The sequence below is a fragment of the Leuciscus leuciscus genome, assembly GCF_965113295.1.
Source record: "Leuciscus leuciscus genome assembly, chromosome: 12".
Classification (NCBI taxonomy): Eukaryota; Metazoa; Chordata; class Actinopteri; order Cypriniformes; family Leuciscidae; genus Leuciscus; species Leuciscus leuciscus.
Window position 1 is genome coordinate 7,566,853 of NC_138736.1, and position 24,724 is coordinate 7,591,576.

General features: G+C 37.8%; 1 protein-coding gene across 1 annotated transcript in view; it reads right to left on the minus strand.

Moving 5' to 3' along the window:
* Positions 1 to 577: 577 nt before the first annotated feature.
* Positions 578 to 24,724, minus strand: part of nxph1 (neurexophilin 1) — a 33,542-nt gene continuing 9,395 nt past the window's right edge. The window contains exon 2 of the mRNA XM_082186037.1: positions 578 to 2,643. Coding sequence (XP_082042163.1) covers positions 1,879 to 2,643 — 765 coding nt within the window. The 3' untranslated portion in view covers positions 578 to 1,878. The remainder of the gene's footprint in view (positions 2,644 to 24,724) is intronic.

The window sequence follows — 24,724 nt, forward strand, 5'->3', positions numbered from 1 at the left end:
TCTGACCAAGTTTTAGGACTAGTTTTTCATGAAATTATATGTACTGTACATTCAGTAATGGGGAACTTTTAAAGGAACACGCCGGATTTTGGGACTTTAGCTTATTCACCATATCCCCCAGAGTTAGATAAGTCCATACATACCCATCTCACTCAGAGTTGGAGTAAATCACTCCGCCCAAGTAGCAGTGCTTCGCCTTCTGAGAATATAGTTCCCAATATGTATACAGTTAGAAGATGGATGTGTCTCATGTGACCTTGTTATTTGTACACACTGTGACTATACAAATAAAAACATGTAAATAGGAAAATGTCGTTATTTTGTCACTTATTGGGAGCAGTATGCTAGCTGGAGCCGTTTACCTCCAGTCTTTGTGCTAAGCTAGGCTAGCGGTGGGTGCGTCAGACAGAGTTACGGCACACATAGAGATGAAAAGGGTATGTGTGGACTTATCTAACTCTGGGGGATACGGTGAATAAGCTAAAGTCCCCAAAAGTCGGCGTGTTCCTTTAAGGCAAGCATATAAAAAAATAAAAAAAAACATGATTTTCATAGAACATTCTGAGTAACACACAATAACAAAGACTTCACCTGATAAAACTTTCAGTATTTTATTCATTTGTACATCTCCATCCCCTTGTTCCCCCTGAAAGTAAACATGATCATACAGATGATAAGTACTTCTAATATATATTTTTGACAGTTTTACAGCCCCTGTACAAGAGCATGGATTTCATGGAGTTCACATCTACATCAGCAACATCAGTTTCTTTGTCCGAGGAACCGAGAACAAGCATATATGGAATGGGGTGCTGAGAGAGAGAGAGAGAGAGAGAGAGAGAGAGAGAGAGAGAGAGAGAGAGAGAGAGAGAGAGAGAGAGAGAGAGAGAGAGAGAGAGAGAGAGAGAGAGAGAGAGAGAGAGAGAGAGAGAGAGAGAGAGAGAGAGAGAGAGAGAGAGGGCTTTGGGTTAACAGACAATGAATGAAGGCATATACAGAAGCAGCTCCATCAGGATCAACTATGTACAATACAAACCAGTCATACAAATTAGGCTCTAGGATATAGAATTCATTACATTACAGTGTATTATAAGTGACAATGAGCAAGCCCTCCAACCATTCCTGGATCTTATTAAACTACAGGAGACAGCTTGGGCTGAACAATCCGCAATTTATACAGTACAGCTTCTTTGTAATAGGTAGAAAACATGCCTGTAGTTAAGGCCTGTTCATAACCAGCAGAACAAAGCCATTCTCCTCATCTTTGGGCCTTTGGGCTGGGAGGAATTACTCAAGAACTTATAGGGACTCCAGGGGTGTTCAAAAGGTTGCAGGTGGAGGGAACATTGAGATTCTGGTCACGAATAATTCTCCAGTGACATCGCTTCCGAGGCGAACTACCATCTAAAAATAAAAGTCCTACTGTATCTACACCCTCGTAGCCTCTTGGCCTCTTGGCAGTTCTAAGAAACATATATGTACTTGTACAAATTAACTAATTAAACAAATATTCTGAGAAACCAAACACTTACACATTTCTAAATTAAAACGGAACATTACAGGACAGAATCATGGGTTTACATGGTCATACAAGCAACACCCCAGTGGTCAAATAATATCCTAATAACATTAAAATATATAAACAATAAATAAATAATAATAAGTGCAGTAACTTAAAGGATACCAATTGATCAAACAAAAGCACTCAAATGAAAGTGCAAACAGCCAAATTCTTCTCTTGTCAAGTTGTTTTAATAGATCCGGGCCATGAAAGCATGGTATGGACTGTACGGGGAACATGTATTTGTTGTGGATGGGGAGAGAGCTCCATCCTTTGCCTCTCGTTGTCCTTCATGTAGGTGATGTCAGCAGCTACCTTCAGCCAGAGGGGAAGTAAGGAGTATCACTATGGTAGTTATAATCTGGGCAGACTTTCTGCACTAGCTTGTAGTCGGTGCTGTAGAAGGAGATGTAAATGCAAATGACTTTGAAGGGCTTCGAGCAGAGCCAGGACACGTGGCTTTGTGTCTGCTCCTGGTAACATGTCTTGGACGGGTCGAAGTTGCAGAGCGTGTTTTTGGAGCCCCTCTCCACCTTCTCGTACTCGATACGGCAGTTGAAGGACTTGGAATCCTTGGCGTCGATGACCGACTGCTGGGCCGACAAGTCAAACTCAACGATTTTGGTGGGCGGGACCAGGCTGACGGACACATTGCCCTGGCCTGTGGAGTTATGTCGGAAGTAGACGCTGAAGGTGCCGTTGCCGTGATCGACGATCTTGCCTGTGATCAAGAGGTTGAGTTTGACCGTTTTGATGTTAGAGTGGAAATCTCCCCAGCCGAACATTTTCTTGAACTTGCCCGTCTTTACCATCGGCCGCCGTTTGGCTCGAGGCCTAGAGTCCTGCAGGTCCGTGGTATTCCTCAGCCAGTCCCACAGGTCCTGCTCTGAGTAAGGCTCTGGAGTGTCATAGTGCAGGTCCAGGGCTGTTGCGTTTTCCTTCCCATGCAGAGTCTGTGATAGAAGTCGACTGATGGACAAGTCCTTACTGCTTTCTGTCCATATATGCTTTAGTGTCGACTTGGGGCTCCCTGATTTGAGCAGCTCCGACTTCCCCGGGATAGAACCGTGGGCAGTTGAAACCTAAGAAAGCAAGATGGAGAGGACATTATTGAGCCGTCTTAACCTTAAAGAGCTACAGAAGACGTATAATGCAAAGCAAGTGAGCATTTCATCCTGTGCCGCTTGACAGGAAAAAAGGAATTAAGTGGATATTACTCTTGATTCGGGAGATATTGACCCCCTCACCCCCCCACAATCATGTAGTCTCCTACTCAACAGACAGATCAAATGGATTAGGATGAGGGGGGAAAAAAGATAATCGATCAAGCCCGCAAGCTTCAATTTGCAACGTTGTTAGCTGACAGGAGCCATAAGGGAATTAGAACGAAGCGAGGCGAATGAGAAAAAAAAAAAGAATACAGCGATCAAACTCGTCACGTTGTGCGGTTGGGGAGGGTATCTCCGCCAGCCCTCCCTGATAATACCGGTGACTATTCTTTGAGTAAAGAGCAGACTATTAACCAGCCAGTGCTCCTTGAATTGATGATTGATGAACCACTGGGTTCTCTCCATTTAGTGCAGATGAGTGGAATTAGGTCCATACAGGGCCTGGCGGAGCGCTGTGACATTGATTGCCTGATTTCTACTGTAAGACCTGACAGCAGATCCGTCTTGCGGTGGTTTTTGCATCTCGAGGGCTACCCCTGGGATCGATAGTTAGAAAATAAGGTCTCGCTACCAATCTGCCCGACCCTTCGGACAGAATTGCCTCACAGCACATGCAAAGCGTGAGGGCGATGCAGGTCCATTTTAAACACAGCGCTGTGTGGGAGTGAGGCCACGTGGCTAACTTAAGGATTTCACATTGCGAACCTGAAAGGTAATCAATATGTGTCTTGAAGGGTGGTTCAAAATGCAAATTAAGAGAAGTTTAACTTAAAAACTTGGGAAATTTGCTTGATAGTGGACTGCTCATGCACAGTACTCACATAAAATGTTTTTTTATATATTTTTTTATAAATGAATAAAAGCACACAACTCAACATTCACCTGACAAGCATCCACACTAGTGATGAAGAACCTTTGGAGGAGAGTTCAGATATGAAATTAAGGAACATTACTCTTCCTCATGTATGGAATAAGAGGCCTCGCCCTGTGCTAAATGAGAGTAATATGTTTTACACTCTGGGTGCATGATTAAAGACAGAGTTATTATTTATTAATGGTTGATTGCTAAAGGGGCAATACAAACATTCCAAGGCTGAACAAGTTTCAAGGAGCTATTTGTGTGAAGTTCAGTGCAGCCTGACCGACTGGGAGGGCACTTGCATTAATAAATGGATCTTTATAGAGCTTGTTTTAACAAAATGTTAAGGGGAAAAACTTGTATTCATGTTTATGTATTCATCATCCAATGCATTATAAGCTATGTAACATACAGACAGGATACAGTCAGCTAGTAAAAAAAATTAAATAATAATAATAATAATACAATTATTATCTACTTAATTGGTTTTCAAATGTAATTCTTTAGATTTTTTAATCAGTTTTATGTACTTTATTTTCTTACTCTTTTATATTTATTTCTCGTTTTTATTCTTTATTTTTACTGTTAATACTAATCTGTGACACTCATTCAGTATGTTTTTTGCAAAGTTTTACATACTGCGCCTTAACAGAGTGATCACAATGTCTTGTACCACCCTGAAAGGATTAATTTGTTATAATGACTGATTAACCTGCTTATTACAAAGCTCTTACATTCATTTTAAAACAAAAAGCCAGTTAAATATTTTTTTTTTAACACTTTTTGTTATTCTGGTTGAAACTCAATGACAGAAGTGGTCTAAATATATATATTAAAAAATACATATTGTTTGTGGAAGTCTCAGGACCAAAACATTTTCATCCAATCATTACATTCGGTCCGAATGCAATGATTGGATGTCCAACCTGCCTGTCAGCATATTTATTTTCATACCACCGCGCACCCTGCTCACGCAGACATCAATATTTCATCAGCGCATTCAATAAGGCTATGGAGAGTTGTAGACAGACACTGAGCACCGCAAACAAACAGCAGACAATTTTTACAGTTCCTCCTGAACCAAAACTCAAGCTTATACTGCATTCATGCCATGTTGCGAACGTAATTTAGAGACGGCAACTAGTGACGTTCTACTCGGAGCTGTTCACGTCCTCAGACTCGGATTTATGCGATTCTGTTTTAACAAAGTCTAAATGAATCTGCAGCAGTCAGGTGGTACAAGTAAGAGCTCTGTACGTTGTTTACATTCATTATTATTGTAATGTTATGTGCTTTGAGACATGAGGTAATTTAACGGCGTCTCTCGTGACGCTTTGCTGAATCTGCTCTGGCTGTGCACGTTCATGTGTTTTGGAGGAGGCATGGGTTTGGAGACGGTCTAAAGGGAGGGTGCAAGGGATCTCATTTTTTCAAAACTAGCTTGTTATTGCTTGCCTCCCCGAAATTGCCTAACCTACCTTTAAAAAGGTAAATCTAAATACTTGCATTCAACAACTGCAAAACAGGCCTGGCTTAAGTGTCCAACTCTTTGCCTTTGGCTAGTCTGTGTCTGTCCACCTCTGGCGACCTTAAAAAGCTCACACGTGGACAGCACGAACAACAAAACACTGGCCATGAGTCAGTTCTCCGGGGCATAACGCCTGCACACATAGCGGATGTCTGAATGCAAGCCTCGGTCTGTCCAGTCTGTCTTGCCATGATGGGCTTGGATCCAGCCCGACTGCTGGAGCTTTACAGAGCCAGCTGCAGCGCTCACCTGAGGCAACAGTGCATCTGGTAAACACATTCGAGGGGGAGTCATGGCCAAGGCCTTCCCACCTCACCCACTGACAGCCGGCCAGCCAGGCACAAACAGCTGGACTCCCCCAGGCACTGCACTGCATCAGGTCAGCAAGATCAGCATGTGTACATGAATCTGTGTGCCTGGTGTGAGTCTTAATGAGTCTGCCTGCTTTAAAAACTTCAAGTTAGACAGAATGGATCATATTGGCTACTTTATCCCAACAGCAAGCCAAACAACATCAAACGTTATAAAAATTAAAAGGCTTTTACAAATGCAAAAACCATAAAGTAGTTAGGACAAATTGTTCATTACAACTGGGGATGTGTAAAATGACATTTTAAAAATCAACCACTTAGTGGGTTGAGGTAATGGCTATTTTGGACACAGCATCTAGAAAACACAAAAGCTATGGTGGGACACTCAAAAAAACAATGCAATATGTGATACAATAGCCAAATATGTCCATCTGAATTGTTGTGCTGTTTTAAAGGTGATGAATTTATGATGTAATTTATGATTTAAAATGTAACATTTCCAAGAGGGTTTTATTGTGCAAATAATTCAGCAATACTCAGTGCAAATAACAGTTAAAGCACAGCATGTTGTCAGCTCATTAAAGCACCAATACTAAAATATATAATAAATAGAATATAATATTAGATTATTATTTCATATATAGTTCTTAAAAATGTAAAAGAAAAAAAAACAACATAATGTTTACACCGAAAAGTCACATGTAAGTAACTTGCCATATATATATATATATATATATATATATATATATATATATATATAATATATTTAAATTATAAACAGTCATGAACAGAATGGTGTGGCAAATTATAAAAGAAAAAGTCTGAAGACTGAACCTTTTAAAATTTAGTGAGCAGTTTAACGCCACTGACCGTATTTAACCTTGAAATACATGCTCTATGACTGCACTGCAGTCCTAACAAACGCAGAGAACCAGACCCTGCCTGCCTAACATAAGCCAGAGCTTTACATTTGGTTGTAATTAATGATAGCAGATTAAATGGAATAATTATACAGGCTAATTCTGAAAATGCAATTATGTTATTGCCGCACATTTGTGTTTCATATGAATGTTAATTTGCACTAATTAAGGTATTAATATGCATCAATAAGTCAACTACAGTGTTAGCTAGCATATTATAGACACATTGATTACATCGCAAGGGCTGTTTTAGTAAGTGAAACATTACAATGTGGTTGTTCTCAGCGTTTTTGCAGGTGTCCACATTTTTAAAACTGCCGCATTAAAGGAGAACATTTAAATTAACCTTTTAAAATCATAATCAGCCTCAGCTTCAGGGGGTGTCCTTTAATTTGAGGAAGAAGAAAAAAAACAGAAGAATGTGTTTTCAGTGAGTGTTATGATGAAGAATGAAAAATATTCCTTAAAATATATATTTTAAAGTTTTTCATATATAAATATTTTAAAATAAGTATTATTATTATAGCTATATAATTCTAATAAGTACATAAGTATATATTATATTTCAATTATGTGTGTGGTGTATCTATTTGATATCAATCATTTATAATACCTATAAACATATCAATATTATAAATTTAAATGAAACATACTTTTCTAATAAAATTTAATTTTAGTTATATATAACCCAAGATAAATTTCCACACTTATGGAGAGTAAATGCACTTGCTGTGTGAAGTAACTTCCTTTCAGAGTCATACTATCTCTTTGATAGAGTTGACGTACAAAATATCGGGTGGACTAAAGGCCTGCCAATAATGGCCACAGTTATAACAGCTTATGTAAAGTGTCAGTAGTAAGAGAATGAGCAGAGGAAGCAGATATAACCCTGAGTAGAGAAAGAACGTCCTCAGCCGTGACCCTGACTGCACATTCCACCACTATACCTTTATGCTACAGAAATACAATAAACGTAGAGTGAAAGGAGAATTACAAAAAAAAAATGAATAAAGGATCATAACGTCCACCTGAGATAAATGTTCCAGAGAAAACACGGTCCTTATCAATAGAACCGCTATGTCGAGGCCAAAACCTCCACTGTGCAAAACAATAGGCCATAAAACTGTTCAGCGGATCATTCCGGTACCTCACTTTAACAATCTCCCAAACAACATTTACAGCCGAGCTGATGAGATAAAACAGTGCATATCTTCTTCCTCCTCAGCAATTCGCTGCCATCCACAACCTAGACACTTAAACAAGGCGCTTCACGCTGCGGCCGTCCTGAGAGAAATGAAAAGGAAAGGCAAAAATGAAGATGGATTTCAACTAAATCCACTTCTGCTAACAAAGCACTCGCAGGCTCTTCTAACACCCCCCTTCCTTGCTGCCTGCTGCGTGCGTTTGGTTTGTAGGAGTACGAGGCATTGCACGGGCCCATTAGCGACATAACTAAGCACTGTGCTTTAGGATGGGCCGCTGGGGCAGAGACACGCTTGCTGCAAGAGTTGGACAGCTGCTAAGCAGCCATGGAATATCAGACTGTGACCATGCACTAGAACTGCCTAATGGTGTCATAAGAAGGCCGTTAGACGCACCATTAAAGCAGGCTGTCACGCTCGTTGTGTATAGCAGCCAGTGTGTGTTTGTAACAATGACCGTGGACTCCCCTGATACACTGTCAAGTAGGTATTGCAACAGAAGTGTAACATAAAGACCGTACAGAAACTGTTTGTATGCATTTTCTGCATTTACGAACGTAATTACAAAACAACCAAATGAGAATATTAAAATGCATGACAGAATCTCGTATCTAACACACATTCATGAAGCAGCAGAAAATGATCAGCAGTTCTAGTTCTTAGGGGCCATTTACACAAAATGTGTTCTTGCATTTAAAAAGGTGAGACGCTGCGCAGAGGAATGGAAAATGACACATTTTTAAAAGTTAAACTTCATTTAAATTTACATGGCGCTACAAAAATGCAACTCTCATGCTCAAGACGCTGAAAGAACAGAGACATATTGCACAATGTTCAACAATGTTTATCTAGTGTAGATTTACACTCCACTATTAAAGTGTAATCTAAAGGGTAATCTATTAAAAGCGCCATAAAGTGGAATGTAAAACATGTTCTGTATGGTTTTCATTCACACAGAAAGTTTTTTTCTTTTTTGCATTTAAAAGGCGAGATGTTGTGTTGAAGAATGGAAAACGACATGTTTTTATCTTGACATGGTACTATAAAAACGCAACTCACACGCTTGATGCCGAAGGAGCAGTGAGACACTGCAACAGTCAACAAAGTTCGTCTAGCATAGATTTACATTGGTAAACTATTAAAAAGCACTATAAAGTGGAATGTAAAATGTGTTCTGTGTGAACAGGCCTCACAGTGTTTATTCACAGAGAAGACATTTTTGCATTTAAAAGGCGAGACATTGCGCTGAAGAATGGAAAACGACAAGTTTTCAAAAGATGAACTTCGTTTAACTCGATATGGAGCTATAAAAACACGACACGCGTGCTCGAGATGCCCGAAAGAGAAGCGAGACACTGCGTAATGCTCAATAATGTTAGTCTAGTGTGGATTTGCATTGGTAAACTTAAAAAAGCACCATAAAGTGTTTTTTTTTTACGTTTAATAGCGCAGAGCAGCTGTTAAACACGCCCATCTAGTGCATGTTTGCATAGAAAAACAATGGAAAAATAGCACAGTGGAATGCAAAAATGCATTCTGTGTGAACGGTGTCAATTTTCAGGATTCACAGACGTGTTTTAGGTAAACTGTGTGAGCAGAACAGGTTTTAGATCCAGATGCTGTTGCATGACTCATAAACCCAATACACCGTTGATTAACATTTGACAGATGAATACGACACTGGAGACTATGTGAGTCACACCTGTTCTTATAATAAATACAGCTGTCAATCCCAGACACTGATTGGGTGAACATAATCATTTAACAGCACAAAAGCTACACTTCTGCACATAACATACAAGTTCTAACAAACTGAAAGAGCACATAGTATGGTAAAATACAGATTATATTAAATATTACAGTATGAAGAGCTGCACGATTCTGGATAATACAAATCCAGATTCTCCCATGATTCTGAATAAACAAATTAACGTAATTTAGGCTTAGAGGTTCTGACAAAATGATAATTGCTGCAGTCTATTTAATTTAATTTAATTACATTTTTTGGGATTTGGATTATTTAAAAAGAAATCGGTTTGAATGAATTATTCAATGACTCACTCATAAAGGCTTTAGTTGTTTTATTACTGGATGAATCAGTTTTTTTTAATGAATCTCTTAAAGGGTAACTAAACCCTAAACCAACTTTTTTTAGTTAATGATCTGTAAGAATGGGGCTTCATTAGTGCTGTTCATTGATTCAAGTAGTTTTTTTGACATTTGTGTTTAAAGTGTTTTAATTTTACAAAATATGGTGTAAAAACGTCTGAGTGCTGCCCTCTTCAGGTTGAACAGTGGCTACTGCAGTTGAATTTTCCTATTGGAAGTTGTGGTACCCTCTGACGTCAGAGGGTACCAGCTAACCATGCCCTTTCCTGCAGAGAGATACGTCACAGATGCACGCCCCCTCTCCACTGGGCTCTGCCTACTTTTCCAGCATTTTTCAAATATTGCCAGTGGGTGGAGTCAGGCTCTGACCAGGGGTTTAGTTACCCTTTAAATGAATGATTCAATGACAAATACATTTTTTAACAGTCACGTGTCTCCACCTACTGGTGTAACGATGTAATTGATACAATCTTTATTTGAAGCATCAAGTTACTTTCAAAAGGCGTTTTACTCTAATTAGTGGTGTTTTTCAAAGCTATTGAAAAGATAGATAGGGTGTTCTGGGTGGTTGCTAGGGTATTTTTGGTGGTTACTAGAGCGTTTCTAGACGTTGCTAGGGTGTTCAGGGTGGTTGCTAAGGTATTTTTGGTAGTTGCTATGGTGTTACTAGGTGGTTGGTAGTTGTCAAAGATGGTTACTATGGAGTTTGTATAAAGTTCTTAAAATCTTTAATAACGAGTGCCTTCAGTACGGCTGAATCTTTTTTAGATTGCTATTGTAGACCAGTGTTCATGTATCTGAACTATAAACTTTTATCTCAGTACTTTTGTTGTAACTCAGAAATAACGATACTGTGTGATTGAAAAGCTGTTTCATACCTATACATGACAACTGCTCTCTCTGGCTCAGCGGCAGCACCAGCGCAGATCTGAATGTTTACTGTGATCGTGCTTGTCGAATGTTTAGACAGCTGAATCATTGTCATTTAGGAATAAGATCGTGTGGATGTTTGAATCGAAATCGCAATCTTTCGTGCAGCTCTGCTATAAACCAACATTTTCTAACTTTATACACAATATGCTAAATGCTACAACAAAAGAGCACATTGTTCTCCTAAAATGGCACCCCGAAATGTAACAGTGAAAGTCTAACATCATCTCAATACTATTCCCACAGTTCTCTTCCTGAGCAATGCAGATTTTATTGAGCCAACTCCGCTGCTGAGCGCTGATATTTACTGTGGAAATCTTGAGACTAATGTGGCCTGAGGCTCCATAAATCAAAGCAGGCTTCCCTTTGTCAGCATCGCAGATGGCCCCGCCGCCCAATCACCCCAATTAAGAGCCGAGAAGGCGAGAGAGAAGAACACAGACGCAGCAAGACGGAAAAGTGAGCGTGTGAGAAGAGAGCGAGAGGAAGAGAGGGCACCTGTCCCGCTGTCATATTCGGGGGGCCTCCTCTGATCAGTGATTCGGGGCCTTCCTCTTAGCCACTTCAGCGCAGAATTAATGATGGCAAACAAAAGCCAGCGCGTCGCTCCTCACAGCTATTTGTGGGAGACTTCTCTCTCTACTCTTTTTCCCTCTGAACTAATCCTCAATGTCACACTTAATGAGATTTTAGGCTGGAATAATAAACTGAAGCTGTGCTGCTCTTCTCCAAATGATTTCTTCTACTCCTGTTCTTTATTTATTTATTTTCCTTTTTGGCAGACCTGGATCTATACCATGCCATTAGACACCTGCGCTGGCTACATCTGCAGCAGAAAGACGGATTGTATAGTGCATTATGGGAAGGGGCCGCTTACAAAGCATTTTTTTTTTTTTTTTTTTTTTTGTACGTTATAGTTTGTGACATCATAAATCTGTTCAAAAAAACGTATATAGTGATCAAAGCTATTGAATTTCAATTTAGCTTCAATCATTTGGGGTTAGGTTTCCTAGACCAATTTGAATTAATTTAATACTAATATTAATTTAAATTAATACTGGGTCTAATCCAAAAAGAGAAAAAAGGATGGCTTAGATTGAAATATGAAAGCTATTGGCAGTATGTTTATTAAACGTTTTAGTCCATCCATTTTTTTTTGTTAAATCTAGAACACACATTCCAGATTTTAGGGTTTCTTTACCTTCAAAAATAAAAATAAAAAATTAAAAAAAATAACCCTTGTATTGGACACACATAATCCATAGGTTAGTTAAAACATCTAAAATCTTTTCTTCAGAGTTTTCTTCTGGGAACGAACACGTCACACACACACACACACACACACACACACACACACACACACACACACACACACACACACACACACACACACACACACACACACACACACACACACACACACACACACACACACACACACACACACACACACACACACACACACACACACACACACACACACACACACACACACACAAAGGGTCAAGGCCTGATTGAGTTGCGCTAGTAGTTTGTTGAAATTCACATCATGGTAAGGGGCGTGACATTTCTGAAATGCACTCGCAGTTGACCAATCACAACACACTTGTCCAGCCAACCAATCAGAGCACATTGTGCTTTTTGGGAGGATGGGCTTCATAGAGACAGGAACTAAACAGAGCATTACTGGAAGAGAGGTGCTGCAGCAATGTAAAATATGGGAAAAATACGGTGTTATTTTGAACATTCAGTCATGAAAATCTGTTCTAGTAGGCCCCCCTAAAAATCAAGACTTTGTAAAATGGCATAAAATGGCCTCTTTAAAGGGGTGGTATAATGCCCTTTTCACAAGATGTAAAATAAATCTTTGATGTCCCCAGAGTGTTTATGTGAAGTTTGAGCTCAAAATACCCCACAGATATTTTTATATAGCATGTTAAAGTTGTCACTTTTTGAGGGTGAGCAAAAACGCACCATTTTTGTGTCTGTTCCTTTAAATGCAAATGAGCTGCTGCTCCAAGCACAGAGGGCGGAGCTTCTAAAGCTTGTGTCCTTTTACCTCACACAGACATGCACTGAAAATTTCTAAAACGTTTTGCCTTTTATGTTCAAACCAGTCAGAAAGATGGAGAGACTCAAGAAGAAGTGACAATGTAGACAACATTTCTGAATGGTTAGTTGATGAATTTATGTAGCTTATGTGTAGTTATCTTCTAGTCATTGATAAGCATATTCTGTCTTGATAATCTATAAATCGCGTTCCCGGGGGCGGGGTTTATGTAAATTTTAGGGTTAGTGATGTCACTAACTCAGGAGGAATGAAAAGCAATTTCTTTAAAAGAAAATATCTCCCTTTTCTTTGAACTTTGAGCGTTGTAACTTTGCAGATGTTGTGCTCATACAGTAACATTACACACTAACTAAACTTAGAAAAATGAAATCATATTCAACCACCCCTTTTAAAAGACAACACAAATGCATTAATAGTGTAGATGCAAACTCACACACACACACACACACACACACACACACACACACACACACACACACACACACACACACACACACACACAAAAAGCCCTACCTCTAAGCGGAACAATAGGCTTCACATTTCAGGAAATGTGTTTTTTTGTAGTGCCAAGAGTATTTATACGTGTGTGTTTTGTCCTTTTGGTTGAAGTGGTAGGAGGGTTCAAGAGTCAGGTAAAGAGGAATGCTCTCCAGGGAGGATGCCATCATAATGCACGCTCGTCGCTCAAAATCAAATTAAGCCTGTAATCCAATAAACTGCCATTTCTGCTGCAAGTGACCCCACAGGACCTCATTTCAAATCCGTGACAAGCTTTAATCAATATGATTTAGTGGTTGAGGACACAAATAATTCAGCCGAGGAGAAACGAAGCGCTGTTCTGCCACTGTCTCTACACTGGAAATCTGCAGCTGAGTTTTATAGACGGCCTGTGGAGTGTTACCGGGCCGCATTGATTTGTGGATGCAATGTGAAATGGAGAGAGATGGAAGGGAAAAGACAGGAGCTTCTATCATGAGAACCCCTCGAGGAGCATTTAACTGAAAGTCAGAGATCAATATGCACATGTCCATCGTAGCGGGCCATTGACAGGGCTACTTACGGGTTACAGTATCTGCCATTGCCACTTTAACCTGCCGACAGGCTCTTTGCTTCCTGATAAAAACAGCCCGGTTTCATCTCACGCTCATCTGTTTGGTGACAGGTAAACCAGAAGCAATCATATCTAGATAATGCTATACTGGCTTCGCTGATAGAAGGCTGATGCTTTATTTGCCCATGTAAACATTATGAATACACAATGCAATCATTGATGTTTGGGCTGGATTTGTATGATTTTCATTTTTTCCCATTTTTTTTTTTCACTGTGCTCTGAACAAAATGATTAAAATTGAAATGAAGAGCAAACAACGGGATGCGCATTTGAGCCTGGATTCCCCTGTCACTTTGATTTGTGTTGTTTTGTGCACTGGATGTATACAATGAATGCAAAAAAAGGTTTTCTTTTTTAAGCTGGAGTTTAAATGCTTAATCATAGAAATGTGGCTGCAAAGGCCAGACAATTAACAGTATTTGACAATTGAATGTAAAATAAACACTGATCAGGACCACGGCACTAAGCGGAGGGATCTTGTATCATCTTAATGGAGTTTTGTTTGCAATAATGACCCTCTGACTGTGGATTATTACATGATTGCTTACTGAGACACAGTGATGAAATAAAATAAATTTAGACGGGAAGAAAATTTGTATTTCAATGCACGTGGATGAAAGTCCTGACGTTCGAATCCGCCTTTTGCAGAGAAACTCGCTCTACTCCCTTTTCCCATCACATATCAGATAAGGAAAGGCATTTATCTTCAATAAAAATGAAGAAAATATTCGAAAAGTGGAAATAAAGCTTCTCACGTGTGTTTAATACTAACATTTTTAGGGTTAGGGGTACTGTAGGGAGGGCTTTATTATCCCAATAAGGCGACATCCATTTAATAATTTTAATAAATATACAAATTTACACTGTATGTTATTATTGCATACTGTGTAATGTGCAACAACACTGAGGTGCAATTAGTATCTGCCACTGTTTATAAGTATAAATAACATCTAACTACTAGTACTACTAATACTGCTCTTTTTACATATTGTAGTGTAGGCCTAAATCAAATCCATCGCTATTTTCACTTAGTGTAAATACTATAGCATATCGCTAAGAAAATATGCTTTTTTTCACTCAGTGTAAATAGAATCTATTGCTATTTACACAGTGTAAATAGCATGTATCGGTGAAGGAAATTGGTTTCCGGGGATAACGGTCAAATACACTGTTTAATGTTTATGAATTAAGGCCTGTTCACAAGAACAATAACTATAAAGATAACTATTTTATTCCACATCAGCGCAGAATAACGATACGTTTATTATTGCCTGCACATCGCAGTTATGTCATCTGCCGTTCATCAAGCTTTTTAAAGTTCAAGTGGATTCTGATTGGCTGTAAATGTTTAAAAAATGTTTAAATGGTTAATGTTTAAATAAATTATAGTGGACTATTTAAGCAAAAGTTTTAGGAGATTATACAATAAAAAAAAAATTTTCCAACTACATTTTGTTTGTGACTTTTCAAAGCAATATTAGGACCTTATCAGGGCTTCTAAAAGACCAAATAATAATAATAATAATAATAATAATAATTCATTATGCCAAAGCAGTCTTAAATTACATCAGCAATGACCAACATCTGCAAAGAGGAACACCTACCAATAATAGAGTTGCTGCCTTACATTTTTAAGTACAATCAACTCATTTGTATGACATTTAAGTCATTTAAACTTAAATGTCATTAAACTGACTTAAAATTAGTTGAATCTTGTATAACTTATAATAAAAAAGTAGAAAATTGCTTAAAGGGATAGTTCACTTTGAAATTTATTTTTGGTATGTTTTAGCTTACCTCAAGGGCATCCAAGATGTAGGTGTCTTTTTTTCCGCAGTAGTTTCAATTTTGATATTTTTAGGTCAAACCGTTCTTGTCTGTCAGTCATATAATGCAGGTCGATGGTCACCACCTCAAAGAGCAAGCACAGAGTCCAAATTAAAACAATTCCCCGTCGTCCAAATTAGATGTCTAGACACACTAGATGTCGCCTTGTCTACGGCAGTTCATTGGAACGAATGTCTTTAAGGTGACATCTAGTGTGTATATATCTATGCACCAGTCTGCGTACACGTCAGATCAGATCACTTGGACATAGCTGTGTATAAGCGGTAAAAACGATATAAATACTGTTCGTTTTCTCACACAAACCGATCGTTTCGTGTCTTAGGCCATCAATGTGTACTTACGATGGGGAATTGTTTAATTTGGACGACGGGGAATTGTTTTAATTTGGACTCTGTGCATGCTCTTTGAGGTGGTGACCATAGACCTGCATTATATGACTGACAGACAAGAACGGTTTGACCTAAAAATATCAAAATTGAAACTACTGCGGAAAAAAAGACACCTACATCTTGGATGCCCTTGAGGTAAGCTAAAACATACCAAAAATTAATTTCAAAGTGAACTATCCCTTTAACTAATTTTGATGAGTTAAAGCAACGTAAAAACATGTTGTGATAACTTATTTATCATATTCTTTTTTACAGTGGTTATATGTAGCACAAATTCATTAGAAATGATTTCAGTATCACTGTAGCCCTGTCTGAAGTCTGGAAATGTCTTGGGTCTAAGATCAGAACAAGAAAAGTTGCAAGGCATTAGGAATCATCTTCCACGCTATTTTCGACATGCTTTCCTGCAGAGTTTACATCTGGAGAAATTCTGCGGTTGCTTCAACCCACAACGTCTGCTGTCAGCTTGTAAAACATGGTGGGGGATCTGTAATGATACGAGCAACCATCTCACGACAGTGATTAGATCCAAAGATTGCAGTGCATGCTCTTAAAACGCCTAAGGAATATAGGCAGTTTTATAGGACCAGGTGCACCCTGTTGTGCAAACACCGTTTTCACATAACAATCCCATATTCTAAGATAATAATACCCTTATATTCTCAAGAGCAGTCTTGTGAACACCGGGATTGAGTCAAATGCCTTGCCTTCCCAATCACCAGATCTAAATATCAGTGAGCTTTTAAAGGAAGTTCAAGAGCGTAAAAAGTGCAAGATTCACTCCGTCCCTCAAAGAACTAACTTTTCTCATTGATTAATGACTCAATATCTCACCGCATACTTCAGTACTTATATGATACCTCTACAAAGAAGACCGAAGCTGTCCTTGAGGCGAAAGCTGGACTTACTCCTTATTAGGTCCTTGATATTGATCGATTGCTCAGTGTCTCGGTTATTTTGTCTCTGGCCTGTGGTTACATCATGGAAATGAGGGCCGAGACACAGGACAACTTTCCTTTCACTTCAGATTAATTGTAAATGCGCCAGTCACTGCGATTGTATAGAAGTTTTATACTGACTACATATTATGATGTAATAAAAACTAGGTCCTTCAGAAATAATGCAGCTTTATTTAATTGCTCGCACTCGTAATTACCATCTATTTTAATTAATTTGAACATAAAATATTATTTGAGTCTCTGGCACTTAATTTGTTTTTGAAAAGAGATGAGAGCGAATGTTCTCCAGAAAGATGAATATTTAATTCATCATATAAAAGAAGGACTGGGGGTAAAAGCAAATATACAAGGTGCTTGGTTAAAGAGAAACAAATAATCTATAAACGCATTAGTGATAAATATTTAGCAATGCCTGTTAGACCCCCCCTCCCCCCCAAAAAGTGCTAATGAAATTTAAGCAATGAATCCTGAGACGCTGAGCTTATCACTTCCCTTCAATTACCCTTCACCAAATTGGTTTCCATTCAAGGCATGTTGCCCGATTGCACTTCTTTAAAAAGAGCACAGCCTAAAGTTCATTTTCAACAGCGTGAAGACAGACTCTAGAGTACCTGACTGCATATGAGCTCGGGTTCATTGACATAGAGAGCATGAAATACTTCATCCTGAAATGCAAGACACACATGAGAGGCTGCGGGCTAAACTAACTACACAAACATCTACGCATACACAAACTCCTGAATTTCGTTCACATTCATTTCATGCACAGCTGCATCACGCACTTTTGAGTAATGAAACTGGAAAGGAATTAACAGCTTATTGATGCGTTACCTTTTGCCTTTTGTGTAAGTTTTGAGATTGGCAACCAGGGTTGTACACCATTCAGAAATTTTCTGAAATTCCCATTCAAATTTGAATGTAAGTAAGAACAATTTAAATGAAACTGAAATGCAAAGGTTAAAATCTCAGAAACAAAACAGTGAACTAGTCTCTTCATGACAGAGAAAGTGGACAGTGGTGTGTTTCTTTGATCTCTGATGATGCGATAAGAGATAAGAATAACTTTGGGTGTCCACCAGTACAAATTCAGTCCATAGCCTGAAAACCATTTACTGTAATTCCACTGATTGATTTTATACTTGTTTATTAAATGAATAATCTAATGTATCTAATCTAATCTAATCTAATCTAATCTAATCTAATCTAATATAATATAATATAATATAATATAATATAATATAATATAATATAATATAATATAATATAATATAATATAATATAATATAATAGGGTCCAATTCTCACAATTAACTAGTTGCTTATAAGTATGCCTATAGGATATTGGCTGTTTATTAGTGTTTATAAAGCACATATTCATATGCCTTATTCTGCATGACCCTATTCTACATTATTAATCCTACCCAATACCTAAACCTAACAACTACCTTAGTAACTATTAATAATCAGTAATAAGGAGTTTCTTGAGGAAAAAGTCGTAGTTAATAGTTAGTTAATGGTAAGAATTGGACCCTAAACTAAAGTGTGACCTAATATAATATAATTTATAGAAAGAAAGAAAGAAAGAAAGAAAGAAAGAAAGAAAGAAAGAAAGAAAGAAAGAAAGAAAGAAAGAAAGAAAGAAAGAAAGAAAGAAAGAAAGAAAGAAAGAAAGAAAGAAAGAAAGAAAAGGAAATGAATACATTCTAGGAATTTTTACAATCACACTCAAGAGAGATTAACGGTAACACTTCATTTTAAGGTGACATAGTTACACGTTATTACTTACTATAGTAATAACAGTAAATCATGCATAATTACAAGTAACTAACCCTAAACCAAACCCTAACTCTAACCGTAACTCTAAAATAAGTACATCATATAATGACGTGACTGCACTTGATGGGATGTGCTGGAAACAGAGAATTCCCATAATTTTACATTTACATTTACATTTATGCATTTGGCAGACGCTTTTATCCAAAGCGACTTACATTGCGTTATCCTATACATTTATACATAGGTATGTGCAATCCCCTGGGATCGAACCCACAACCTTGCGTTGTTAACGCAATGCTCTTACCACTGAGCTACAGGAAAGCACCACATAATGACATAATGCACCACAGGGTGAGGAATCCATAAATAGCCAGATGACTTTCTGGGGTATTTAGAGTTGTGTTTCTGGGATTCATATTCTCTCTCACACACACACACACACACACACACACACACACACACACACACACACACACACACACACACACACACACACACACACACACACACACACACACACACACACACACAAAGTCACAAACACAAACAGATAGATGAGGAGAAAGCGAGAGAGTGTGTGCATGCATGTGTGTGTGTGATTGGGAATGCAGGAGAGAGAGGAAGCAGAAAAGATTAATTCAAAATGACTTGCTTTTGCGCTGGTGCAGGAAAGCAGCAGCATTACAAATGAAAGTGGATTTTGTATGCTAGATTTAACCTTAAATGGTTTCGCCACGCACCGCTATCATTTCTGACAATTTCACAGGGAGGGTCAACGCCTAGTCTTCTTTTCTCCCAACAGGAAATGTTATTCTCCATAGACAAATTTTGTACATGTCCTTAATAGCACTTAGCAGGTGACCCCCAATCCTCACATACTATTCTACAATAACAGAGGGAAAATACATCTTCAACCAGAGTAGATTGTGCATTTCAAGGGACAGTTGACCCCAAAAAATAAAAATCCTTTTTTTTTAAAGCATACCAGATAAGAACATAACGTTTCTTTCTCCTATCTTAACATAAGGTAAAGCCTAACATATTTTTTTATTTAATTTTTTTGCTGTAGTTCAAGTTGCTCCCTGTGGTGATTGCTACATTTTTACAAGCTCTTGGGGTATTTTTTGAAGGAAGTGTGTATGTGTGTGTTTGTGTGTGTTTGTGTGTGTGTTTGTGTGTCTCAAGTGGAGATTATGAGACTAATTTCAGAAACCTCCTTCTGGGTTATCCACTGCTCTGATTACTATGTATTACTTGCTGAGACTAACTGTCCCGTTGCTCTAATGCACTTTCACAGACTAATAACACATCAAAGTAAAGCCCCGGAGATACTCAGACACGTAGAGTGTGGCGTTCTCCATTTCCTATTCCAGAGGACATCAGCAGCTTCTCAGTGTATTTCATGTTTGTCTATAAGCTTGTACCTGTATTTATGATCAAACATATTTGGCAATTTGAAATAATGTGGAGTAAAAAAATGTTTTATTGAAAATAATGCTTTCATGGTAGGTGCAATGTTTGTAATGTCCATGTTATAGTTAAACATGCAAACACATTTATTTATCTTACAGATACATACACACACAGAGACATACACTCATACACACACACACACACACACACACATACACACACTTCCCATTGAATTCTATTTTTATACAGACCTAAAGATATTTCTATCCTCTACTATTATATGTGTGTGTGTGTGTGTGTGTGTGTGTGTGTGTGTGTGTGTGTGTGTGTGTGTGTGTGTGTGTGTGTGTGTGTGTGTGTGTGTGTGTGTGTGCATTTATATATAAAGAATTTACAGGAAATGTAAGTATTTCAATATTCAATATTTCAAATAAATATAAGTGGTATTAGTATTGTTCATATTTATCATTGCAAACACATATTATAATGATTTCTGAATGATAATGTGACACTGAAGACTGTAGTAATGGTGCTGAAAATTCAGCTTTGCCATCATAGGAATAAATTACATAAAAAACTATATCAAAATAGAAAACAGTTATGATATTTCACAATATTACTGTTTTGTGTATTACTGTATTTGTGATCAAATCAGTGTAGCCTTGGTGAGCAGAGGATACTTCTTTCAAAAACATAAAATAAATATTACCAATCCCAAACTTTTCAATGATAGTATGTGTGTGTGTGCATAGTTCAAGAAGGTCAAATGATAAGTATAGTGATCCATGAATGAAAAATATCATATTTGTGGAGCACAAGTGAATTATCAGAAATAGAGACAGTACGGCCAAACAGAAAACTATTCAGAAGAGACTATAAGGGAGCGCTGCAATAAAAAATGAACATTTTCATTTATGCTGCCTATAAAAACCCATTATTCCACAAAAAACATACACATAACCAGGGTGCTTTTAGTTTTAATTGTGTGATCAATTAACTGGAAACTTTGAAAAGTTCTCACATTTCTAAAGACACACAGGAAGAGAAAGAGTGGTGGAGGAGGTGAACATGTCAGGATAACCTGAATTGAATCAGTGCTGATCTCACAAGTAACCAATTCATATGGTATTTCTCAAAACATAATGGGTATAACAATGTAATTCTCAGTCAGGTCTGTCTATCATAACATTGCAATCTGCAAAGTTAAATGATCAAAACGATAAATCTGCATTTCTACATTATATCAAAAGCAAATGATGGCAACCGAAAGTTCCGTGGCCTAATGAAAAAAAAAAAATGAAAAAACATTCAAAGTAAAAGTTGAGATTAAATGCTTCCTGCAGCCATATCAGCATCATGTCGACAGATGAGGTAATTAAAAATACACAGTTATGATAGTTTAATAATAAAGTATATTTGAGACTATATAGATCTGGCTATGTGAGACTATAGTTTGAATTAATCCATTTTCTTTGCATGACACATTGACATGACAGTACTGAATATCTCTTTCGACATGATCCAGAACATTGTATAAGCATTCATTTCATGCGTCATTAGTTGATCTCGTTGAATCATTACAGATTAACATTGTTTATGTCACTGTTACTGTGAACAGCAAACTTTTTATTTTAGTTTGTGTTGGAGTCTGTGTTGTGCTGTGACATCAGTAGACTCCATCTCTAAGCTAACGTTAGCTGGTGTTGCACACTTTGGGCTTGTCCAAATACCCACACTTGGGGTCTTTGCATTTGACCATTTGTCTACTTACATGACGTATTTCCTGTATTTGGCCCAAGTGGGCTGAAGACCGCAAGTGTGTGTAGAACGTTTGGGTTACACTTTTTGGTAACACTTTATTTTACAGTGTCCTTGTTACATATGTTACATGTACTTACCATAGTATTAACAGTAAATTATGCATAATTACATGCAACTAACCCTCAACCAAACCCTAATCCTACCCTAACCCTATAGTAAGTACATGTAGTTCTTTAATATTACTCAGTACTTAAATATATAATTACACTATAACAATGACACCTTAAAATAAAGTGTAACCCACTTTTTTTTACGTGTCTGTGTTACAGTGTAATTATACACTTAAGTACTGAGTAATACAGTAATAATTAACTACATGCACTTACTATAGGGTTAGGGTTAGCAATAGGGGATGGTTTAGGGTTAGTTGCATGTAATTATGCATAATTTATAGTTATTACTATACAGTAACTACATGTAACGTGTAACAAGGACACTGTAAAATAAAGTGTTACCAACTTTTGATTACCCGATGGGATACGCTTATAGTGTTGTAAAAATGCAAGTGTTTAAAGAGCTCTATTTATATATTTAATAATTTGAATTTTCAAATAAACTTCTAAATCAGTTCAGTGGTCCCTATGTAACAGAAGACACAATTTAGTAATTGAGCTGCTTCTAATAAAGTGATAAAAAGCAGTTGCAAATGCTGTACCAAATACATACTCATCATTGCACCAATAAAATGTGCCACACTTTATGTTTTGCTACCAAATTATTTGTGATATCTAATTAATTTAACTTGCAGTGGAATATTTTCCTTGGCATCTCGCAATTCAATGGCATGCGAGTTCCTGAACATGATGCATGATGGGATATGCTTAGGGTCACCGTGATTTTAGCCAAGACATGTTCCTGAGTCAACGTATTTTGTTGATCCTGGAACAACATTCCTCTCAGAAAATGTTGTCCTAACCCTATCTCTACCCCCAAACCCTAAACCCTACCCATAACTAATGCCTAAAATCAGAAGGAAATGATAGGTGAATAACACTGATGTAGAAGCACCTAACCCTGATTGTAAGCCTTAACTTGACATAGACTTTAAACTTGTCCCTCAATCCGATTGGTTGATTGGAATTTTGTTCCAGGATAAATGAAAAAAATTTGACCCAGGAGCATGTAGGCTACTTGAAATCACATTCACCGGTCACACTTTAGATTAAGATCCAATTACTAACGAACTAACTTTTGCCTCAATAAACTCCTAATTACTGCTTTTTAATAGTTAGTAAGGTAGTTGTTAAGTTTAGGTATCGGGTAGTATTAAGAATAGGCTATAGAATATGGTATTGCAATTAATATGTGCTTTATAAGTACTAATAAACAGCTTCCTAGTAATATGAATGCTAATAAGCAACTAGTTAATGTTGAGAATTGGACCCAAAACTAAAGTGTTACCACGTTCACCATATGCTTAGATAGTGTGGGGTTAGTGTTACGTTAAGGGCACTGAGCTTTGGCCTTTTTAAGACTCGGGACAGTCTTGTACACACACCCCCTGTTGCTTGTTTGTACAGGCCCGGAGTCGCTGTAGAGAACGAAAGAGTGTCTCTCGGGATAAACGTCACACCATTTGATTTTCCTGGCAAAAATTCTTCACATAAAAATCAGTCAATGGCTTTCAGAGACAACCTAATTTCTTGTTTCGTTACAAGCTGTTCACACATTGGAAATAAAAAAAAGTGATTAATATGTCATTTCTTAAAGGTGAACTAAAAGGTGATTTTACAAGCTGTTCAACTAAAAAAATGTAATCTAAATTAAAAAAATACGGGAATAGGGAATATCTGGGTGTCTACCAGACATTGCTAAATATTTATCACTAATGCGTTTATAGATTATTTGTTTCTCTTTAACCAAGCACCTTGTATATTTGCTTTTACCCCCAGTCCTTCTTTTACATGATGAATTAAATTTCTTCTAACAATGTAAGGTAAACCTGGATTTGAAACATTTATTGTCTATTTTTCTGCTATAATTCAGAAAACTATAGGAGTCCTAAAACAATGCAAAGAGAATTGAAAAATACAAAAGTCACTGAGCCTCAAATGATCCCAAAACTAATTTAAACAACTGTCTGAAATTTGATTTCGCAACACACCATGTGGTCTCGAAACCCTGTCAGAGAAACAATTACATTTTAACAGACTACCGTCATCTACATCTGAAGAAATAATGCCTTTTCCAGTAGAATCAAATTAAATCAAACTGAATAGAATTGAATGACACTGAACGAAATTCAGCCGAGACAAAGGAGTAACACATATCATAACACGCTGCCCGTTCAGATGTGAGCGGTGCTGTCAGTCAGGACTCACTCACACACACACACACACACACACACACACACACACACACACACGTCCCTCAGGAGCAGCGTAAGGAGAATGGTGCTCACCTGTCTGTCTGTGGCTGAGTGGCTGCTGCTATGGGCCAGGCTAATGTTTTAAGTAATGGCTTTTGAGAGCTGACAGATCGGTGGTGTTCGGGCTGCTCTGGGAGAACAGAGCACATCCATCACCTCGCCATAATTCGTCCACCCTTCAGTCTCTATCACAATGCACCGCTATCAGCTTCACAAAACCGGGGGAAATACTTTGACATGAATGACACTCTCACATGTCAATTCATTACAAGGATTTTTCTCTGTCGAATCAAGACGCAAGGATTAGAGCCGTGAGAATTAAAGGTGAATCTTTACAGATCAGCAAGGTGTGTTGGATCGTAAGGAAAAAAAAAACACTA